The sequence below is a fragment of the Oryza glaberrima genome, chromosome 9, assembly GCF_000147395.1.
Source record: "Oryza glaberrima chromosome 9, OglaRS2, whole genome shotgun sequence".
In the NCBI taxonomy this organism is placed as follows: Eukaryota; Viridiplantae; Streptophyta; class Magnoliopsida; order Poales; family Poaceae; genus Oryza; species Oryza glaberrima.
The window spans coordinates 21,087,518-21,108,034 of NC_068334.1; the positions used below are offsets into that span (position 1 = coordinate 21,087,518).

Below are 20,517 nucleotides of genomic sequence, written 5' to 3' on the forward strand. Positions count from 1 at the left end.
AAAGATTAGATTACCTCCAGCATTTGGGGCCTACACGCTATTCAAAAAATGTAACCATGTTTATCAACACAGGTATGCTTTAACATTCTTATGAATGGCATAATAACATTATAGGAAGGCTTTAAAATTCTTGTGAATGATAAGTTAACCGGCAAGATTGAAGTAGAGGATAATCAGAACAGAACCACTGTAGCAGAGAAATTTCCCAATGTGACATTGTTTAGCATCAATACCAATAAATTATTATTAGTAGGCGCTCATGTGCCATCATATTAATGAATACACCTCATGCTTCTGAAACTGATTCTGCTAATTCATGATGAGATTTCCAGAGTTGACAACAAATCACATTTTCTTCAGGTGACAATGGGAAAATGGGTTCTAGACTACCTTCACTCGGGTGGAAAGATACATTCAAAGCTTTCCAAGTCAGAACAGCATATTCCTTTGACTGCACACAGTACCTCCAGTCACTAGCTAAATAAATGGAGAACAGGAATCGGGGAATCACCGACTGTAGGCGCTACTCCTATGCTCGCCCAGATAGGCGAATATGTCAGTGAATTGCATAGGGGCGATTTACGAGACATGTGCTCAATTTGTTTTACAGGGCCATGCGTCCAGCAAGCCGACTTTCTGATATTCTTCGATCAATCGCTGCATCAACTGAGTTCATCTGTTCACACATTGTGGGAGAAGAGAGACGGTGTTAGATATGATTGGCATGATTAAGAACAAAAAAAAAAAGAGCAGTATTAATCTTCTCTTTGAACATAAGTACCAGGCTCACGGGCCAAAATGAAAGCTGACCTGGAACCAAATTCTTGGCACAATCTCGACCAAAATTAAGTTACAATAAATGTTACGGTATTGGCAGAAGCTCAGCCACCTAGTTCTTGTTACAAACCCATATTTGCATGTGGTGAATCGTAATCAATAAAATAATGATGCTCAATTGAAATTAATACATACATATTTGCGAACTGTCCAGGGCTTGGCCGATAACCCTCAAGTCAATTAGCACCATGAGATTTGTCAGATTGTAAAAAACTTACTAGCAGGTAGAACAATGTAAATACCTACTTGGAACTCCTGACGTGCACGACATCAGCAAGAAATCACCAAGGATATGCCATGAAAATGCAAGGTAGAATATAATAGGAAACATCTCACAGTGTGCAACTACCAGTGGATAATATTTCCTATTCCCACACACATTAGATAACTTGATATCTAATGTTTAGGAAAAGCCTAAAATTGACAAACTTAACATCCCACTTATCAAAGTTCACAATTAAGTATGTTCTTAGTGAAGTATCCCTAACATTCAACACATGCACAACTGGATTTGTGCCTTCTACCTAATAAGAATAACATAGTGAAGTATCAAAGATGCGCAAGATTCCTTTTTTAGTTGATCAGCAGCGCACAAAGTACAGATTTTGAAGGTGGAAAGCATATGATGGATTTGTCATCACTAGACGAGATGCCAGAAAACATAGGGAAATAGCAAAGGACTGGATATAAACTCTCAATATGATCTAGAGAAAGATGGTTGAAGGTAGAGAATCATCTTAAATCCCATATCACGCTAATGGGCTCAGAAGAATTACTTATAATACCAAATACTGAGGTTACAAATTGCATCGTGTCAAATTTCTCTACATGTGTCGACATGAACTTGACCCATCATGCTGGTGCAAAAGCAAGCTGATATGCTGTATTTACTCTTTATGCACAAGCAAGCAAAGCACAGTGAATGGTCTTCAAATGTTATTGAATGCAATACTAAGGTAATACAGGACCAATTGTAACAGAAATAAAATGAAATTTCTGACGCACAAACTAAAGGGATGGAAACCCAATTTTAGAACACAAGGCGTATCATGCAATTCATAAGTGCCTAAAATTTTTACTTCACTCTATACCCTAGAATGAACACTTACACAATATTCCAGTTCAGAGCATCCCCATGAACTTCAAACTTGGTTTTTTTCACATATCATTAATATTACAGATATAAAATTATAAAAATCAGAACTTACCTGGCTAGTTTCATCATGCACCTGATACTTGGGTAGCGACAATCTTCTTTCCTCCTACACAAGTCAACAAATATTTGAGATAACCCTCAAACTCATATCTATAAATGTAACATATATACCAAATGATATCTAATGAGAATAAGAACTAAAGAGAGGATGGAAAATATACCATTGACATTGCTTCATCATCCCACACCAGATAGACTTCATTTGCACCAGGTTGGGTGGCTGGTGCTTTATTATTAGAAGCGGGTGGAGGTACAGCCGCTGGACCTCCTGTACCTGGAACAGATGCGTGCACAAGGAATTGATGAAGGAACAAAAGAACAAACATAAAGGACATACATAACGAAGAATAAGCATAAACGACATCATCTATAAATGCCATATCAACCACTGTTGAGTTTTATATATATAAAAAAAATAAAAAGGGCAACATACAGTGCATTCTCCTGAATTAAGTATTTCTTTTCAATATCAGAGCAAATGCTGTTGGTATTCCTCTTAATAGGAAACAGGATCATAACAACATGACTTGATTTGTCTAAATCCTCTTAAATTTCCTCTACAGAAATTGCCATCACAAATAATAAAAATCTAGAGTCTCAATTTGCTTATATAGAAGGGTCATAAGTTGAAAGGAAAATCAGCTCTTACCTTGGTTAGTACCTGCATATCCTACTCCTGCAGGAGCAACTGATGGAGAGCTTGTTGGGATGCTTCCAGGTGCAACAGATGCTACATATGGAGAACTTACTGCACCGTTTCCAGCAGATGTATTGACAGGAAAGAGAGGTTGTGACACCTGAGGGGTAACAGGTGAAGGTACTCCAACATGGGCCATAGGGAACGAAGTCTGAAGTAAATTTGCAGGTGCTGATGTCATAGGAGCAGGCATGTTTTGAATTGGAAATAGTGGCTGTTGTGGTGCAAGCCCAGAAGCCATTTGAGGAACTGAAACTACTGGTTGTGTAAACCAAGGTTGCGGAGGTGGAGCAGGCCAGATTGGAGGTCTGGCCATCAACGGATTCAGTGCAGGGTTATACCTACAAACAAATGTGAAAATTATTTAAAAAATGTTACAAAACAAATATACAGAATATGAGCCTGCAATCATTGGATGAGTATGAACATTTCGAGTATACTGAAGAAAAAGAGATAGCATACATAGGTGGAGCTACACCATAGGCCGGTCGTGGAGGATATACCATGCCCGCTGGATTGGGCATAACAGGAGGCCTTAGCGATGGCACTTCCACTTTGGCCACCTTCAATGAAGGGTCTTCCTCTGCATTTCGAACATGCACTAAATAAAGTTAACAACAAGTTCTTATAGGAAAATATATGGTTGGTTAAACTCACTGGAATATTTAATTCCTACACATGAATAATTTATCTGCAAATATGAAATTTCTCTCTTGCTTAGATTTGTCATGCTGTTTGGACGACAGGACTATAATTTCTACCACAATCTGTCACCACCAAGATGCCAACCCAACAAGTGGCAAGAAAATGAATAGCTCTGCATTAAATCTTTTCAGCTAAACCACCGTAGACCAGTAACTATAGCCTAGTCTCAACAAATAAATAAATAAAAACTTGCATGTGTGTCGCAGTGTTTAATAGCAGTACCTTCTCCATAGTGGGCGGCCAACACATCTTGAGGAATCCCTTGCATCCCAAAGATCTCAATCTCTGTTGATTCCCTATCAGGCTTTGCATTGGGAACCCTGTGGTCAAAATAGTTATATACATACATGTAAGCAACAACATGGTAGAACATTAAAACCGCAAATACGCAAATACGGCAGTTGTATCATTTATTTCCCGCTCAGATATTGCCTAGCTGAGGGGAATAACTATACAAGGCTTGACGGCCTAGAGGAAGTAAAGTGAATGCATCGAACGATAGCATCTTACAAAAAGGAAAAACTCAAGCAAGGTATCTTATTTCAAAAGAAAAAAAAGAGTAAGAAATTGCTATATAAAATCTAGCTTATGGTCAGGATGATCCAGCCCAAATTCTCAACCCCAAATACGCGATTCAGAAACGCGCACCATGTATTCGATCTACTGCGGCACTAGAACAAATCGATCTAATCAATCGCGAAAAGCGCCATAATTGGGAGAGAACAGCAGTACGCCATCCAAAAATCTAGCTGGCCGAATCCGGGCTACGGGATTGAACCGGATGCAGATCAAGGGGAGGGGAGGGGGAGGAAAGTGGGGGGACGTACTTGGTGACGGACTCCTTGTGGACCTGGAGGACGTGGATGGCCATGCCGCCGGCGGTGGAGAGCTTCTTGTGGCAGACGTGGCACTTGAAGTGCTTGGCCTTCTGGTGCTGCACGAGGATCTTCTCGTCGTCGAACTCGCGGTCGCAGTAGTAGCAGAACACCTTCTCCACGCGCTTCTTCTTCTTCCCCATCGCGCGCGGTGCCCCCCTCGTCCCCCTCCCCCTCCTCTCTCGCGGGCGGTCGACGATTCTAGGGTTAGGGTTTCGGCGAGTTGAGGCGAGGGCACGAGCGCGGCGGGGGAAGACGAAGACGAAGGCGAGACGCGGCTCTCTCCTTTGGTGTCGGATCGGGAGGCTGGCGTGTGGGGTTCAATGGAATTTTGTGTCCAGCCCCCTCGAATTTGTGAGGTTTTCTATCTTTCCCCTTCGCCGGCCGTGCTGGAGTTGGTTGGGCCCCCAGTTCGTGTAATATATGGGCCTCAACTTGGGCCTGGTCATGTAATACATGGGCTTAGGCGTTGAAACGGTCAAGCACATCGAACAGGTCAGGTCAGTCAACGAGCGCGGAGATCCATGCACGCATGCGCTAGTAGGTACGTTCCCCTTTTTTTTTTCGATTTATCAAGTGAAAGAGTAGGTTGCCAAAGCGGTCAACTTGGAGAAAAAAAAGTCCCACAAGACAACAAGTAGTCAAGTTGTGATATATTTGCCACGTACTCCCTCCATTTACTTTTAATGGTTATATTTCCAAATCCAAAAATTTTATTTTTGATAGGCATATTTCAATCCAACAATCTATCCTCTTAATGATTTTTTCAAATTTAATGCGTGACTCTCCATTTTTCCACACATAATTGGCTACATGGGCATTGAGAAATGTAAATATTAATGAATCGCTTGTTTACGAGGAATGACTAGTAGCATGTTTAAATGGATGATAAATAGAATTACTTATCCTTGGTCTATGTGTCAAGATGAAATATAACTATCAAAAGTAGATTGGAGGGAGTATGATATATGATATCTCAGGGTTGTTTAGATTGATGTCATTTTAAACCATATAATATTTATAAAGTTGTTAAAAATGTGCATTCATTTATCAAACTTTGGTAATTAAATTCATAATAAATCCCACCAAAACTTAGCAATATTGTTAAATTATCAAAATTTTGACATCACCAAAATTTAGTAAGGTTTATTTTAGCTGCAATATGAACAGCCCCCTCATCTCGATCAGTGTACTACTTAAATCTTCGTTCTGATGGATCGATGAAATGTGGTAGTAGTGTGGTAGCTAGGCGTAGAAGAAAAGGGGGTAGGTGTACAAGGAGCGATTGTGCCAGCGATGACGATGCTTCCGGCGACGGCGGCGGCAATGGTGGTGGTGGTGGTGCAGCTGATGTGGTCGGCGGAAGCTCAGGTGGCGGTGGGCTCAGGGCCGCCGGCGGGGTGCCCGGACAGGTGCGGCAACGTGAGCGTGCCGTTCCCGTTCGGCATCCGCGACGGCTGCTCCCTCGCCGGCTTCGGCCTCACCTGCGACACCACGAGCAATAATCCCCCGCGGCTGATGATCGGCAACAGCACCCTGCAAGTCGTCAACATCTCGCTGGCCAACTCCACGCTGCGCGCCGTCGACATCGCCGGCTCCGTGAACATCACGTACGACGTCGTCAGCGGAACCACCGGCAATGGCACGTGGGGCGGCGTCGCCGCAGCCGGCCCGTACGTCGTCTCCGGGGAACTCAACCAGCTCCTCGTCACGGCGTGCAACTTGCAGGTAACCCTTGTCGGCAGCGGCGGCAACGTCATCACCGGCTGCTCTTCCTTCTGCTCCATCAACGACATGTACACGGGTGGCGTGTTCAGAAGCCCCGGCAACAAGTGCGCGGGCATCGGTTGCTGCCAGACGCCCATCTCCATCGGCCGCCCCTCCTACAGCGTGAAAGTGACGGTCATGGATAACGAGTACAGAGGTGAGGTGCCCGAAGCGATCCGCATCGCCGAGCTGGGATGGTTCGACGGCCTCGCCGCCGACCTTCTCAAGAAGCCTGCAGCGAATGACACCTTGCGCCGGAACCCGGTTCCGGTGGTGCTGGATTGGGCGGTGGCGTCCACCGGCCTGGTTGTCACGCTCAACGCCGGGCTGAACAAACAGGCTGCCAATAACTGGTCCTGCCCCACGCCCGGCGACGGCGAGGCCAGGAAGAGCGCGTGCCTCAGCAGCAACAGCTTGTGCGTCAACGTCGCCGACAACTACCGAAACGGTTACGTGTGCCGTTGTGACAAGGGGTACGACGGGAACCCGTACGTCGCCGGCGGATGCCAAGACATCAACGAGTGCGAACGGGCAAAGGAGTACGGCTGCTTCGGCGAGTGCATCAACACCCCCGGATTCTTCGTGTGCCAGTGCCCGCGCGGTGCCCGTGGTAATGCCACCATTCTAAATGGCTGCACCAAATCCAATCTAGGTAACTAAATTAAATCTGCTCGCCATTTTCTAATTTATTCAGAGATTATTGTATACTTAGCATTAGCTATAGAAGTGACTAGTGACTGTTTTCTCTTCCAAATCCAAACAAAGATGCAAACTCTGTTATTCTAATCTACAGGTTAAACGACATTAACTCTGATGAGAGAACTTATTTTTCCCATTGTGCTCCTAGGTTTAACTATTGGAGTTGGAATTGGTAGTGGTGCCGGGCTTTTTATCCTGGCACTTGGTGCTGTCTTTTTAACACGTAAGATTAAACAACGGAGAGCAAGAACATTGAGACAGAAGTTCTTCAAACAGAACCGTGGCCATTTGTTGCAACAATTGGTATCTCAAAAGGCTGACATTGCTGAAAGAATGATCATCCCCTTGGAAGAACTAGAAAAGGCCACAAACAACTTTGACGAATCGCGTGAGCTTGGAGGAGGAGGGCACGGCACCGTATACAAAGGTATTCTCTCAGACCTTCATGTCGTCGCAATCAAGAAATCAAATGTGACGATCCAAAGGGAGATTGATGAGTTCATAAACGAGGTAGCCATTCTATCACAAATCAACCACCGTAATGTGGTGAAACTTTTTGGATGTTGTCTTGAGACCGAAGTGCCATTGTTGGTTTATGAATTCATATCAAATGGTACCCTTTATCATCATCTTCATGCTGAAGGACCAACATCGTTGCCATGGGAAGATAGGCTCAGAATTGCTACTGAAACAGCTAGATCCCTCGCTTACCTTCACTCTGCCGTGTCATTTCCTATAATCCATAGGGATATCAAGTCCCATAATATCCTATTGGATGGCTCACTAACAGCAAAAGTCTCAGACTTTGGAGCTTCAAGGTGCATCCCAGCTGAACAAAATGGGGTTACAACTGCTATTCAAGGAACACTAGGATACCTAGACCCCATGTATTACTACACAGGACGTCTCACAGAGAAGAGTGATATTTATAGCTTCGGCGTTGTTTTAATGGAGTTGCTTACTAGGAAAAAACCATACTCGTACAGATCGGCTGAGGATGAGAGCCTTGTTGCACATTTCAGTACCCTACATGCACAGGGCAACTTGGGTGACATACTTGATGCGCAGGTTATGGAGGAGGGAAAAAAGGAAGTTAATGATGTAGCCACATTAGCTGTGGCATGTGCCAAGTTGAAAGCAGAAGAGCGACCGACTATGAGACAGGTGGAAATGACACTCGAGAGCATTCGATCATCATCACTACAGCAAGAAGTACTGCATAGTGTGAGCACAAAGAAATCTAAGGAGCATCACGTCTCATGGAACCATGCAATAAGTGAGGGTACAAATTTGGAGACAACTAGGCAATATAGTCTTGAAGAAGAGTACTTGTTATCATCGAGGTACCCTCGGTAGCGGTTTTTCCATTTTTCTTGTGTGAGTTTGGATCAATATAGAATGCTCGTGTTGTCCCCGATGTACAAGGCATCCATGGGTTTTTTTTTATTTATCCATGTATGATATGCATGCAGTATTTCATGGATAAATGTAACATCTTATTTTTATTGTTCTTCATCTGAATGTGTATTTTTTCTGTTTGATTTCATCCAAGTAAATGTCAAGATATCCTTTGTATTGTATTCAGTTATGATACTGATCTAACTATGTTTTCGGGCTATCAAACATCAGCTGCTTAATACTCGCTCCGTTTCACTTTATAAGTCATTTTGATTTTTTTACTAGTCAAACTTATTTAAGTTAACCAATTTTATAGTAAAATTTAGTAACATTTACAACACCAAATTACTTTCACTAAAACTAATACATTTGTTAATATATTTGATAATACATTTGTTTTGTGTTAAAAATATTGCTATTATTTCTATAAATTTAATCAAAATTAAAAAAAGTTAACTTAAAAAAAATTAAAACGACAGGGAGTATCTTTTACCAAGTTGTCGACAGTTCAATTATAATAGTCAGCGATGTTGGTTCCAGCGGCAACTTGTACGACGGCGCTGTGATCGGCAGAAACAGATTTCCGGGGACGCAATGCGGCCGGCGATGATCGGTAGAAACGGTCAACCATCCAGTCCAATCCGCACCTACGTGATCGATCGGTCAACGCGGATACAACAACGCAGCATATGCATATACGTATAATTATTAATTCTTTTCCTATCATTTGATTTATAGTTAAATATACTACTACTCAAGTTTTAAAATAATATTATAGAAGTTTTTAAATAAGACGAACGGTCAAACATGTTTAAAAATATTAATGAAATTAAATATTTAGCGACTGAGGAGTACATTACAGTACAGTCCACCCAAATTGGTTCTATTGATCATCAGTTGAGTGTTCAATTTGACAGTGGGCCGTTGTTTTCAACTCCGAACCTCGAACCTCATTGACACGATGATTTTCAGTTAGGATCGATCCTGCATTCCTGGCTCCTGCTGAGATCAGCTAGCTACCCATGCAACACTGCACCGTGATCGAGTTCCAACCACTACTACAAAAACCGTTTTTGCAAACAGGCGGATTGCATTTTCGCATGCGGTTGGCCGGACCGCATGCGCGAGAAGGTCTGCAAAGATCACGATCTTCGCATGCGGCCGGCGCAACCACATGCGAAAATTGGATTTTCGCATGCGGCCGCTTAAGCCGCATGTGAAAATGAAAAATCACGAAAAAAAATAAAAATTCCCAAAAAAAAACCCTAGCCCCAAGCGCCCGAGCTCGCCGCCGCCGCTCGCCACCACGCTGGATCCGCCGCGCCCGAGCTCGCAGTCGCCACCCGTCGCTGTCGTCGTCGCCGCACCTGAGCCGGATCCGCTGCGCCCAAGCTCGCCGCCGCCACCCGCCGCCATCGTCGTCGCTGCGGGGACATCGTCGTCGCCGGACCCGAGCCGGATCCGCCGCCCCCGACCTCGTCGTCATCGCGGGGGAGGGCGCCAGCGCTGGATCCGCGTGTGAGGAGGGCGGCCGACCGCCACCCGTCGCCGTCGTCGTCGCCGCACCCGAGCCGGATCCGCCACGCCCAAGCTTGCCGCCGCCACCCGCCGCCGTCGTCGTCGCCGCACCCGAACTGGATCCGCCGCCCCCGACCTCGTCGTCGCCGCGGGGGAGGGAGCCGGCGCCGGATCCGCGTGTGAGGAGGGCGGCCGACCCCGGATCCGCTGCCCTCGAGCTCGTCGTCGCTGAGGGGAGCTCGCGTCGCCGCGGGGGAGGGCGCCGGCGCCAGATCCGTGTGGGAGGAGGGTGGCCGACCCCGGATCCGCCGCCCCCGAGCTCGTCGTCGCCGAGGGGAGCTCGCGTCGCCGCGAGGGAGGGCACCGGCGCCAAATCCGTGTGGGAGGAGGGCGGCCGACCCCGGATACACCGCCCCCCGAGCTCGTCGTCGCCGAGGGGAGCTCGCGTCGCCGCGGGGGAGGGCGCCGGCGCCAGATCCGTGTGGGAGGAGGGCGGCCGACCCCGGATCCGCCGCCCCCGAGCTCTTCGTCGCCGAGGGGAGCTCGCGTCGCCGCGGGGGAGGGCGCCGGCGCCGGATCCACATGGGAGGAGGGAGGCTGACCCCGGATCCGCTACCCCCAAGCTCGTCGTCACCACGGGGGAGGGTGCCGCCGCCCCCTGCGTGCTGCCCTCCGGCTGAGAGAGAGAGAGGGCTGAGAGAGGAGAGGATTTGTGAGAGAGGAGATGACTGAGAGAGAGAAGAAGAAGTAGATAAGGTTGCCGGTTGTGGTCTGAGTTGAAAACTTTTTGAATGGTTGAGAGGGAAATAGGAGGCCCGCATGTAAAAATGGAACACTTATTTTTACATGCGGACCACTTAAGCGTCCCGCATGCAAAAATCGTGTGTTTTTTCAATTTTAAATTAATTTTTATGACATTAAATCAACTCATGTCAAAAAGTTGTCAAAAACAAAGTGGTAGAACTCATTGAGATCTACCAATTTTATTTTGGTCATTTCTCCATCCGAATTTGATTGGACTATACAAAATTTGAATTTTAAAATATAAAAAATTCAAACAATTTTTCGGGTAGTAAATGATTTCAAATGGAAAAGGTCATCAATAACAAAGTTGTATAACTCATTAAGATCTACATTTTTTGTTTTTGTCATTTTTATATTTGACTTTGTTTGAACAGTTTGAATTTGAATTTCAAAATATGACAACTTCAAACAATATTTTCAAGTACTAAATGATTTCAACTGAAAAAGTCATCAATAACAAAGTTGTATAAATTATCAAGATCTATAACTTTTATTTCGGCCATTTCTTCATCCGACAATGTGATTTGTAAGATTGTTCACTAAATGTATATATGTCTTATATAGTTTATAAAACTATAAGAGAGATGTACATTTTGTGAACAATCTTATAAATAACTTTGTCGGATGAAGAAATGACTAAAATAGAAGTTATATATCTTGATGAGTTATACAACTTTGTTGTTGATGACTTTTTCAGCTGAAATGAATTACTTATTCAAAATATTATTTGAAGTTTTGAAATTCAAAATTTTAATTGGTAAAACAAAGTCTAATTTGGATACAATAACATGGCCAAATAATAGCAGTAAGAATACAATAACATGATAGAGAATGATTTTAGAAACATTTAGAAAAAAGAATCATCTAATTGGAGTTCATATGAGTGAGATACGCTAGTTTCAATTTTTTCATTTTTTTCAAATTTTATTTTTGCATACGCCTTCTTAAGTGGCCCGTATGGAAAAATCGATTTTTCCATGCGGGCGCTTAAGTGAGCCGCATGCAAAAATAAGAAAATCGATTTTTCCATACGGGCCACTTAAGGGGCCGCATGCAAAAATGACCATCGATTTTTGCAGACGCCACTCGTTATGGTCCGTTTGCAAAAATCAAGGGGCCTCGTACAGAAAAATCACTTTTGTAGTAGTGAACGTCCACTGGTGGAGAAAGCGTTTGTAGTCCCGGTTCGTAACCCCCCTTTAGTCCCGGTTTCCAAACCGGGACTACCAATCCGGGACTAAAGATCGCTATCTTTAGTCCCGGGTGAAATAACCGGGACTAAAAATCGATCTTTAGTCCCGGGACTAAAGATGGCTCAGCCACGTGGCCGGCTGAGCCATCTTTACTTCCGGTTGGTGTTACCAACCGGGACTAAAGATCGAGCTGACCTTTTTTTTTTCATGGCCCTGTTGTTGCATGGTTTATATATATATATACCATGCATATATATGTTTCAATACATATGTTCATGCATAATATATATGTATTTATACATATATATATATATATGTATATATATATATATATGTATATATATATATATGTATATATATATATATGTATATATATATGTGTGTGTATATATATATATATATATGTATATATATATATATGTTGTAACACCCTGAAAATTCGACCGATGAAATCAAAACACTAAAAATATGGATTTTCAAAAACTTTTTAAATAAATTGCATCATGCCGATTTTGTTCGACTATTTTGTTGGATTCGGGTTTCGGAGTTCATAAATCGCAAATAAAGAACAATTGATTAGGAATAAAACCCAAAATTAAATAAGTAAAATAAATGACTAGAATATGATTTAAAATAAGGTCGAGGTGAGATTGGAAACAAATAAAATATTGTCGCGACCATATTAGCAATAATCAAATTTTGGTACGATGAAATAAGAATTAACCCTAATTAAAAATTCAAATAAATTATATAAATGAAATATGGGTGATATTAAATTAGGGTAAATTTTTAATTAGGATAACACAAATATGGAGTAAACTCCAATTATGCTAAAATTGGAATTTATAGGGCTATATTTAAATAAGAAAATAGGCTAAAATTGGGATAAAATAAAAAAGTCACTGTTCATTGCACTCCAGGTGCTCGACACGGTCCCCCTAGCCCCGCCCCCCTCCCCTGCCGCGCGCGCCGCCCGCCCACGCGCCGCTCGCCCGCCGCGCCGCCGTCGCCATCATCGCCGTCGCGTCGCCGTCGGCCTCGCGCCGCGTGCTGCCGCCTCGAGCCCCGTACCGCTGCCTCGCACCCCGCGCCGCGCGCCCGCCTACCGCCGCGCGCCCATCCCGTCGCCGCGCTGCGCGCTCGTCCCGTCGCCGCGCCATCGTCCTTTCACCATTGCCGTCCCGCGCCGCACCACCCGCCCATCGCCATCGCCGCCTTGCGCCCCGCGCCCACGCGTCGCTCGGCCGTCGCGTCGTCGCCTCGCGCCCCGCACCCTGCCGCGCCGCTCGCCCGTCGCATCGCCGCCTCGCGTCCCGCGCCGCGCCGCCCGCCCGTCGCCATCGCCGCCTGCCGCGCCGCGCGCCGCCCGTCGCGTCGCCATAAGCCGCCGCCCTCCCCCTCTCCTCCTCCCCTCTCTACAAATACCCCCCCTCCCTCTCCATTCTCCCCCACTCCATTCCCTCCTCCTCTCCCTCTTCCCCTCCTCTACATGCCGCCGTCGCCACGCCACCGCGCCGCCGCATTAGGCCGCCGCGCCGCCGCCGCCGTCGTCATCGTCGCCGCCACTGCCGGTGAGCCGCCTTTCCCCCTTCGCATCCACCGCCGTCGCCGCTCGGGTAGGGAGAGAGGGAGCCGAGAGGGAGAGAGGCAGGGAGGAGCCGGGAGGAGGAAGAAGAAAAGAAAAGAGAGAAGAGAGAGGAAGAAGGAAGGAAAAGAGAGAAGAAGAGAAAAAGAAAAGAAAAAGAAAGGAAAGAAAAAGAAAAAAAAAGGGAGAAAAAGAAAAGGAAATAAATAGGAAATTAGAGGGAGATTAGGGAAGTTTAGAAAATCTAAAATAATTAGAATTTAGTTATAGATTAGTTATAGTCGTAGGATTGTGAAATTTGATATAAAATATGGATTATTCTTGGTAATTTCTATGAGAAATCAATTCGCGGTAGTAATTTAGATGTAATTAATAACTAAACAAATAGATGAATTTTTATAGACTATTATGGATCATTTTTGGATAATCTCTATAAGTAATCGATTCACGGTAGAAATTCGGATTTAATCGCTAGGAATTTTTAGACGTATATTATATTTAATCGTTAGTCATAGACTAAATTAAACCGTATAATATTATAAGATAATTTTAGGGTTCCGTCCGACATTTAGCTCACGATAGAAATTTCTAACCTATTATATGGATATAATGCTCGGATAAATTAAGTTAAAAACTTACGATAACAAAATATTTATACCCGCAAAATAGTTTAGGATATTAAAAATCGAAATTGGGTTTGCCCTAGTTCGCGAGTAGTAAAGTTAATATAAAAGAATCAACTTTCGCATTCGATTTCCATTTGGATTTATTTGGATTTTTATTTGAATTCTAACCGAATTCAAATTGTTTCTTCGCACGTAATTTTAGAGCCCGAGGGAGTTGCGGATCCAAGCGAGGACCAAGACCCGCAAGACTTTGAGCAAGGCAAGTCATCACTATTCCTTGAACATGTTGATCCCAATTGCGAAATTATTTTGTTTACAAATAAAATTGCATGCAATGATAAACATCCTACTTGTGATTATGCCATGCCTTGATTATTGTTTACCCTTAAAATCCTTGTAACCATGTTTACGTATGAGTCCTTAGTCAATTATAACAATTGCTTAGAAATGCTATTTTAGAATCATGCATACTCATAATCAAATGTTATATGCTTGGGCAATTACCTTTGGGAAGGTAATTGAGATGCGGCATGTGGAGACATGAGCGCCACATTGCCATGATGTTGATGACATGATTTGTGAAAGGAGAAATAAAAACTAAACAATTGTTTTCGACTGGGGCGGCTGGACGATTTGGGTGGTGTCCGGAAAAGGCTAGTGCCGTCCCTGGTCAGTTAAGGACCGAGCCATGAAGTTAAGCATGAAACGACCCCCGTACAACCGCACTTCTCGTATGGGTATAGACCTAGCGGAGTAGATAGCTGAGCGGAGGCAGTATCCATGCGTAGTGGTCTTCTTTTAGGTGTGTGATGCGGCAAGCAGTCTGCTGGCGGATGCCCGGTTCGGATGGCCAGGTGGATGGCGGATGCCCGTTTCGGATGGTACCCATAAGAGAACAATCATGATGGACTGGGTTCAACGACAAGAAGCAACGTAGGAGTGTGTGTTCTTCCCTTCCCGGGTGCGCCAGAACTCCTCTCACTGCTAGAAACCGTGTACGCCTAGAGTGTATGAGGATGTAAAGTTCATGGAGCGGGTACTGCCAATGCGAGGTTATCGAAAAGCTTTGCCGTGACGCGTCTCATGTGTTGGGACGAGGCTCATGTGTTGGGCAGTCGCGGAGTGCGGGTAAAGTGTACATCCACTGCAGTGTGAGTAAACCAAATCTATTCGAATAGCCGTGCTCGCGGTTATTGAGCACCGGGACATGTATTACACTTGGCTAGACTCTAAATTCTTAACTTGTGTGGGATGGGATATTGCATGATGATTTCTATACTGATGGAGCCACTTCCTGGGAGGCGGGAAGGTGGACGTCCTCAGAAAACCATGACGACTCAATGGTGGGAAGCTATCCTTGGGATCACAATGGATGGTGGACAGAACCGTCATTGTTTAATATGAACACTGATACTAAAATTTGATCAGTCTATGCTAGGTCTTAGGCTTGTGAAAAGGATTACAAAACTTGCTTTGCGCAAAAGAACCATAGCCATTCCTTGAAATACTCTTTTCATATGCATTGTTGCTGTGGTGGCTTGCTGAGTACGGTTGGTACTCACCCTTGCAAATATAAAATTAATCAGAAGCGGGAGATGAAGCTTCGGAGAATCCCTATGCCTACTACCAGGAGGGAGACGAAGACGATGGCGCTCAGTAGGTCCTAGTACGGTCGTTGCCTGTGGCAATGGCATGCCGCTGCCTGAATTCCGCTGCCTCATCTATTTCTGCTTTTGGATGTATTCCGGACCGCTCGGTCCGATGATTTAAGACAATGCCTGCGGGCTTATGATGTAATAATTAGCACTAGACTCTCAAGTATGAGCTTTCGGTATTTTAGCTATGAACTCGTGTGTACCAGACTACTTGATCTAGGGAAATGGTACTGTTTACACGAATGATTCCTGTTATAAAAACGGGGGTCGACATATGTGTATATGTATATATATATATATATATGTGTATATATATATATATGTGTATATATATATATATGTGTGTATATATATATGTGTATATATATATATATGACCAAAATATATTTACATTATAGAAAATGTGTACACATGCATATAGAAACATATGTAGTCATGTATTTATTTACAATCCATTATATGTCCTAGCTAGCTACGATTTCGACGTAGTAGTAGTCGCTAGCTCAGAAGCTAAGGACCTATGAATTGTGTTTCCGTCGTAGTAGAATTCACCCTTGGGATCAAGGATTTGTTCGTTGATGAATTCCATGAGTTGTTCTTGAACCGCCACGATAAATTTCCTGTGTGTGGTCAGGTTATCCCTCATGCGAATAAACTATATGAATGTATGAAATTGATTAGTAATTAAACAACAAATCGATACGTAATGAAATTTTGAATTTATTTGTACGTACATCGAGCTCTCTTGTGGTGATGATTTGGTCTGCAAGGCAGTGGTAATACTCGCACATGTAGTAGCCGCACAAGTTAGTTCCCTGCTTTTGCTTTGCACACTACAAATAAATGACAAACAACGAGAGATCTAATTAATATATACTTGTATATATTTGAATCGAAGAAATATAAATGTAGAGCATGTGTACTCACAGGAAATTTGAACTTCTGCCTAAGTCTTTCTCTCTAGTTGCCGCAGACCAAATGACGGAACCGATACCAAGCCCTACATGGAGTTTAAAGCTATAATTCGTAGTAGCAATTAACATAACAAGATTTTCTTAATTAACAGAGGAACTTATGACAATACCTGTCTATAAGTTCGAAAACCTTGTCAAACGTAGACTCTTTTTTATCCATTGAGTCACATACGTTGACAGTGCAGGCCGCCAGGTCAAAGAGTAAAAGCACCCAGTGAAATCTGCAATGTGCGTGGGATGCATTACATATGAAACACTTAGCAAGTTCGTACGGGAATGAAATTTGGTATAGGAAGACAGTAAAATTAAACTAACTCTGTGTTGTACGGCAACAGTATGAACATCTTGTAATGCTGCGCCTTCAGGAGATAGACGAGATTGTCCTCTGTGGCTTGCGGATATTGGTCGAGCATTGCGACGTTTACTTTCCGAGGGTAGATGAATCCAGTATCGAAAACCCCCCGCCGCCGGGTCCTTTGAATCTCCATTCTACAACGATAAAAGGGACTATATATTATATATAGTCTACTTATATACAAGGACCTAATTAATTAAAGGAGACATAGTAAGAAATCTAACTGAACGATATACTTACAAAATCCAGCAACTCATAATAGAGATGTCGAGGGCGTCCAGCTGGTATAGTTCGTAGATTCCCTTAAAATTGATCCAGAGAATGTCATCTCCTTGCAAGAAGTCCGTGTCCCTGATCCTCGCTCCGATCATCTCTCTACCGGTGGCGCTCATCTCCATGTACAGCTGATGGAACTTGTACATTTGTGTGGGTAGGGACTGCAACAGCTCAGGCTTGACAAGCGGTTTACCGAGTTCGTACATGTATTTCACTTCTGCCTTTTCGATTGGTGCGTCTCCTAGCAATTGATCCGTAGTTAGACCGGTGTCATTAATAAATTCTTCTATTCCAAAATCTTCACCGGTCACTAACGGCTCGATCTCCTGGTTTGGTTGCTCTCCAAGCAGAGGGACTGGTTTGGACTTTCCAGAAGATGCTTTCTTCAGCGTTCGCTCATAGTCCGATAGCTTTATGGCCTCCTTGGCAGGTGCATACATACCCCTGAAGAAGTTCTTGACACTCGGGTCTATAGGAATCTTCTTTTCTGGACTTCGAGGCTTGAATTGTCTCTTGACTTCTAATGCCACGTAAGCGTCAAGCTCCTCTTGCGTGCAATCGTACCCCAGGTCCTTGTTCTTGGCGGCGTCAACTTTCGCCTTCTTCGTTGTCCTTGTGTGGGTAGGCGGTGGAGCTTGGGGGGCCCTTGACTTTGAAGGTGCCGGAAGAGGAGCTTGCGGAGGAGTCGGTGCAGGAGCCTGAGGAGGAGTCGGTGCAGGAGCCTGAGGTGGAGACGGTGCTGGAGCATGAGGAGGAGACGGTGCAGGATCCTGAGGAGGAGATGGCGGAGCCGGAGGAGATGGTGCACGAGACGCCGCTTGTCGCCCAGATAGGATGATGTACCGCTTGCGCCATAGAATAATGGCATGGCTTGTGTCTCGTAGATGCGTCTCACCATCTCCTCCAGGGTAATCTAGCTCGAGGTCCTCGTACGCGCCTTCGACCAACTCAACTTCGACCTTGGAGTATCCTGCTGGAATCGGCCTGCAGTGGTAAGTACCTGAAGGGTCCGTTGGGATGGCCATGCCCGACGCCACCTTCATGTGGTGAGAGGTTATTTATTAGTAATCAACATATATAAGCAGCAACTAGCGGAATGGCCAAATCTAAAATATATAAACTACGAGCTTACCTTTATTGATAAGTTCTTGAAAGGAATATGCAGCTCATATGGTGTCCGCTGAGTGATGTCATCAACGGCGCAGGTGGATTTGTCCTAGGTTTGCATGGCGTCCATGCTCTGTGATCCTACCTGCCCCGTTGAGGCGCAGCTGCTACGGTTTCCTGACGGGCTCACCATTGCAGGAGGAATGGTCGGCTGGGGATCATGGGACCGATGTGCGGCCATGCGTTCATCAACCTTCCTTGCCACCTCCTCTTGCATGCTGAGCTCGTAGCTCGATACCCTGAACTCTAGATCTGCAATCTTCGCCTCGGTATCTCTCTTGCTCCTCATCCGACTCCTGTACGTGTGGATGTCCTCCTTGAACCCAATCTTCCAAGGAATCACCCCTTTCCCTCGTGTTCGTCCTAGATGCTCTGGAGTCTGCAGGGCGAGTGACAGCTCGTCCTTCTCTCTGTCCGGTCGGAACGTGCCCTGAGAAGAGGCTTCCACTGCGTCTGTTAGTCGACGCGCAGCCTCGCGTATCTGATCGCTGAAGACCAGGGAGCCATCAGCTGGGTTGAGCGTTCCACCGTGAGCATAGTACCAGAACTTCAATCGTTCTGGCCAATTAGCGGTGGCCGGTTCGATACCCCTCTCAAGCAAGCTAGCCTCCATCTCCTCCCACATCGGCATCGCGACGCTATAGCCGCCTGACCCCAAGTGGTGATGGTACTTCTTCTTGGCGGCATTTTCTTTGTTTCTTTCCATCATTGACTGCCCTTGTTCACCTGTCTTATATGCAACGAACTCGTCCCAGTGATCCCTTAGCTTTGGGAATGTGTCGAAGTTCGGTGTCTGCCCCTTCAGGATATATTTCTGGTATAGATCTCCCTTGAAGCTCTGAAACTGTTCTGCCATTTTCTTCAGAGTCCACCTTTTCACTTTGTCCTCTGTACCCGCGGGAAGGGTGAATGTCTCGAGCATTGTGGTCCACAGCATCTCTTTCTCCGAATCTGGGACAAAGCTCTCATGATCTCCGCGTGCCCTTGTTCTGTGCCAGTACACCGTACTGACAGGTACGTTATCCCGCATAACCCAACCGCTGTGACGTACATAGTTCTTGGCGGCTTCTGCCGGGGCACTAGGTCGGCTGTCTTCGTCCACTTCCGTTATGATGTGCCGACCCTCAAGCTTCTTCGCGGCACCTTGTTGCCCGCGTGCCCTCTTCTGTCCAACGGAAGGTTGACTTCCACTAGCCTCCTCCTCCTGGTTCCCCTCCACATCCCTTTCCACGTGCCCCTCCTGGTTCCCCTCCACATCCCTCTCCACGTTCCCTTCCTCGTTCAAATACTAGTTTGGATCCTCGTTCCCCTCTTCTTCGTTGCAGTACTGGCTGCTTCCCTCCGCGATTGTATCGTACAATATCTGTTCCTCATCGGGATCAGCCATCTGTTCATACAGGAAACATCTGCTAAGTCATGAGACATTTATGTTTTAACAATCTTATATGCTAACAATCATATGCTAAGTCTAGGTGACATATATTATAGGACCCTAGCTAGTCAATAATTATATACTAAGTCTAATTACAAATCTAATAATCTTATATTAAAACTCAAATAATCTTATACTAAAACTCAAATAGTCATGTATGCTAAGTGTAACTGTCGTATATTAGAACCCTACACAATCTTATATGCTAAGTCTAATTACAAATCTAATAATCTTATACTAAAACTCAAATAGTGATATATGCTAAGTCTAGGTGACGTATATTATAGGACCCTAGCTAGTCAATAATTATATACTAAGTCTAATTACAAATATAATAATCTTATATTAAAACTCAAATAATCTTATACTAAAACTCAAATAGTCATGTATGCTAAGTGTAACTGTCGTATATTAGAACCCTACACAATCTTATATGCTAAGTCTAATTACAAATCTAATAATGTTATACTAAAACTCAAATAGTGATATATGCTAAGTCTAAGTGTCGTATATTAAATCTAATAGTCTTAATTGCATTACAAATATAACAATCATATATATAATTACGTCACTTGCCTGCGCGAATTCCTTCGAGGGCTAGCTACCACTCCGGCTTGAGGGTCGACTCCGACAACGTCTTTTCTGCAAGATACAAAAAGATGTATTAGGATAAACGCGAAGTAACATATATTGCATTTGACGTTCACGTTTCGTTCACGATATCGTTCACGTTCGCGT

At 44.5% G+C, this 20,517-nt stretch overlaps 2 protein-coding genes across 3 annotated transcripts; one reads left to right on the forward strand and one right to left on the reverse strand.

The window, feature by feature from the left end:
- Positions 1-211: 211 nt before the first annotated feature.
- LOC127784360 (protein SUPPRESSOR OF FRI 4) lies at positions 212-4,646 on the reverse strand. Of its 2 annotated transcripts, none has more exons than XR_008019480.1 (7): positions 4,283-4,646; positions 3,678-3,775; positions 3,213-3,333; positions 2,703-3,091; positions 2,215-2,327; positions 811-2,099; positions 212-676 (listed from the first exon to the last, which is right to left on the reverse strand). XR_008019480.1 is itself a non-coding variant. In XM_052311589.1 (7 exons), exons 1-7 carry the CDS (start codon positions 4,471-4,473, stop codon positions 605-607), a joined length of 1,038 nt encoding a protein of 345 aa, XP_052167549.1. In that variant the 5' UTR covers positions 4,474-4,646; the 3' UTR covers positions 212-604. The 2 variants fall into 2 exon arrangements, 1 of the variants encoding a protein (XP_052167549.1); XM_052311589.1 differs by having other exon boundaries at positions 2,046-2,099.
- A 941-nt stretch (positions 4,647-5,587) lies between these two features.
- Positions 5,588-8,403, forward strand: LOC127784351 (wall-associated receptor kinase 2-like). Its single transcript, XM_052311582.1, has 2 exons — positions 5,588-6,749; positions 6,945-8,403. The coding sequence occupies exons 1-2, from the start codon at positions 5,627-5,629 to the stop codon at positions 8,150-8,152; spliced, it is 2,331 nt and encodes a 776-aa protein (XP_052167542.1). The 5' UTR covers positions 5,588-5,626; the 3' UTR covers positions 8,153-8,403.
- Positions 8,404-20,517: the final 12,114 nt, after the last annotated feature.

Coding starts and splice junctions, on each gene's coding strand:
- LOC127784360 (XM_052311589.1), bottom strand. CDS start 4,473: ATGGGGAAGAAGAAGAAGCGCGTGGAGAAGGTGTTCTGCTACTACTGC. Junction 2,100..2,214: donor ATGATGAAGCAATGTCAATG/GTATATTTTCCA, acceptor TGACTTGTGTAG/GAGGAAAGAAGATTGTCGCT. Junction 677..2,045: donor TGCATGATGAAACTAGCCAG/GTAAGTTCTGAT, acceptor ATGTGTGAACAG/ATGAACTCAGTTGATGCAGC.
- LOC127784351 (XM_052311582.1), top strand. CDS start 5,627: ATGACGATGCTTCCGGCGACGGCGGCGGCAATGGTGGTGGTGGTGGTG. Junction 6,750..6,944: donor CTGCACCAAATCCAATCTAG/GTAACTAAATTA, acceptor TTGTGCTCCTAG/GTTTAACTATTGGAGTTGGA.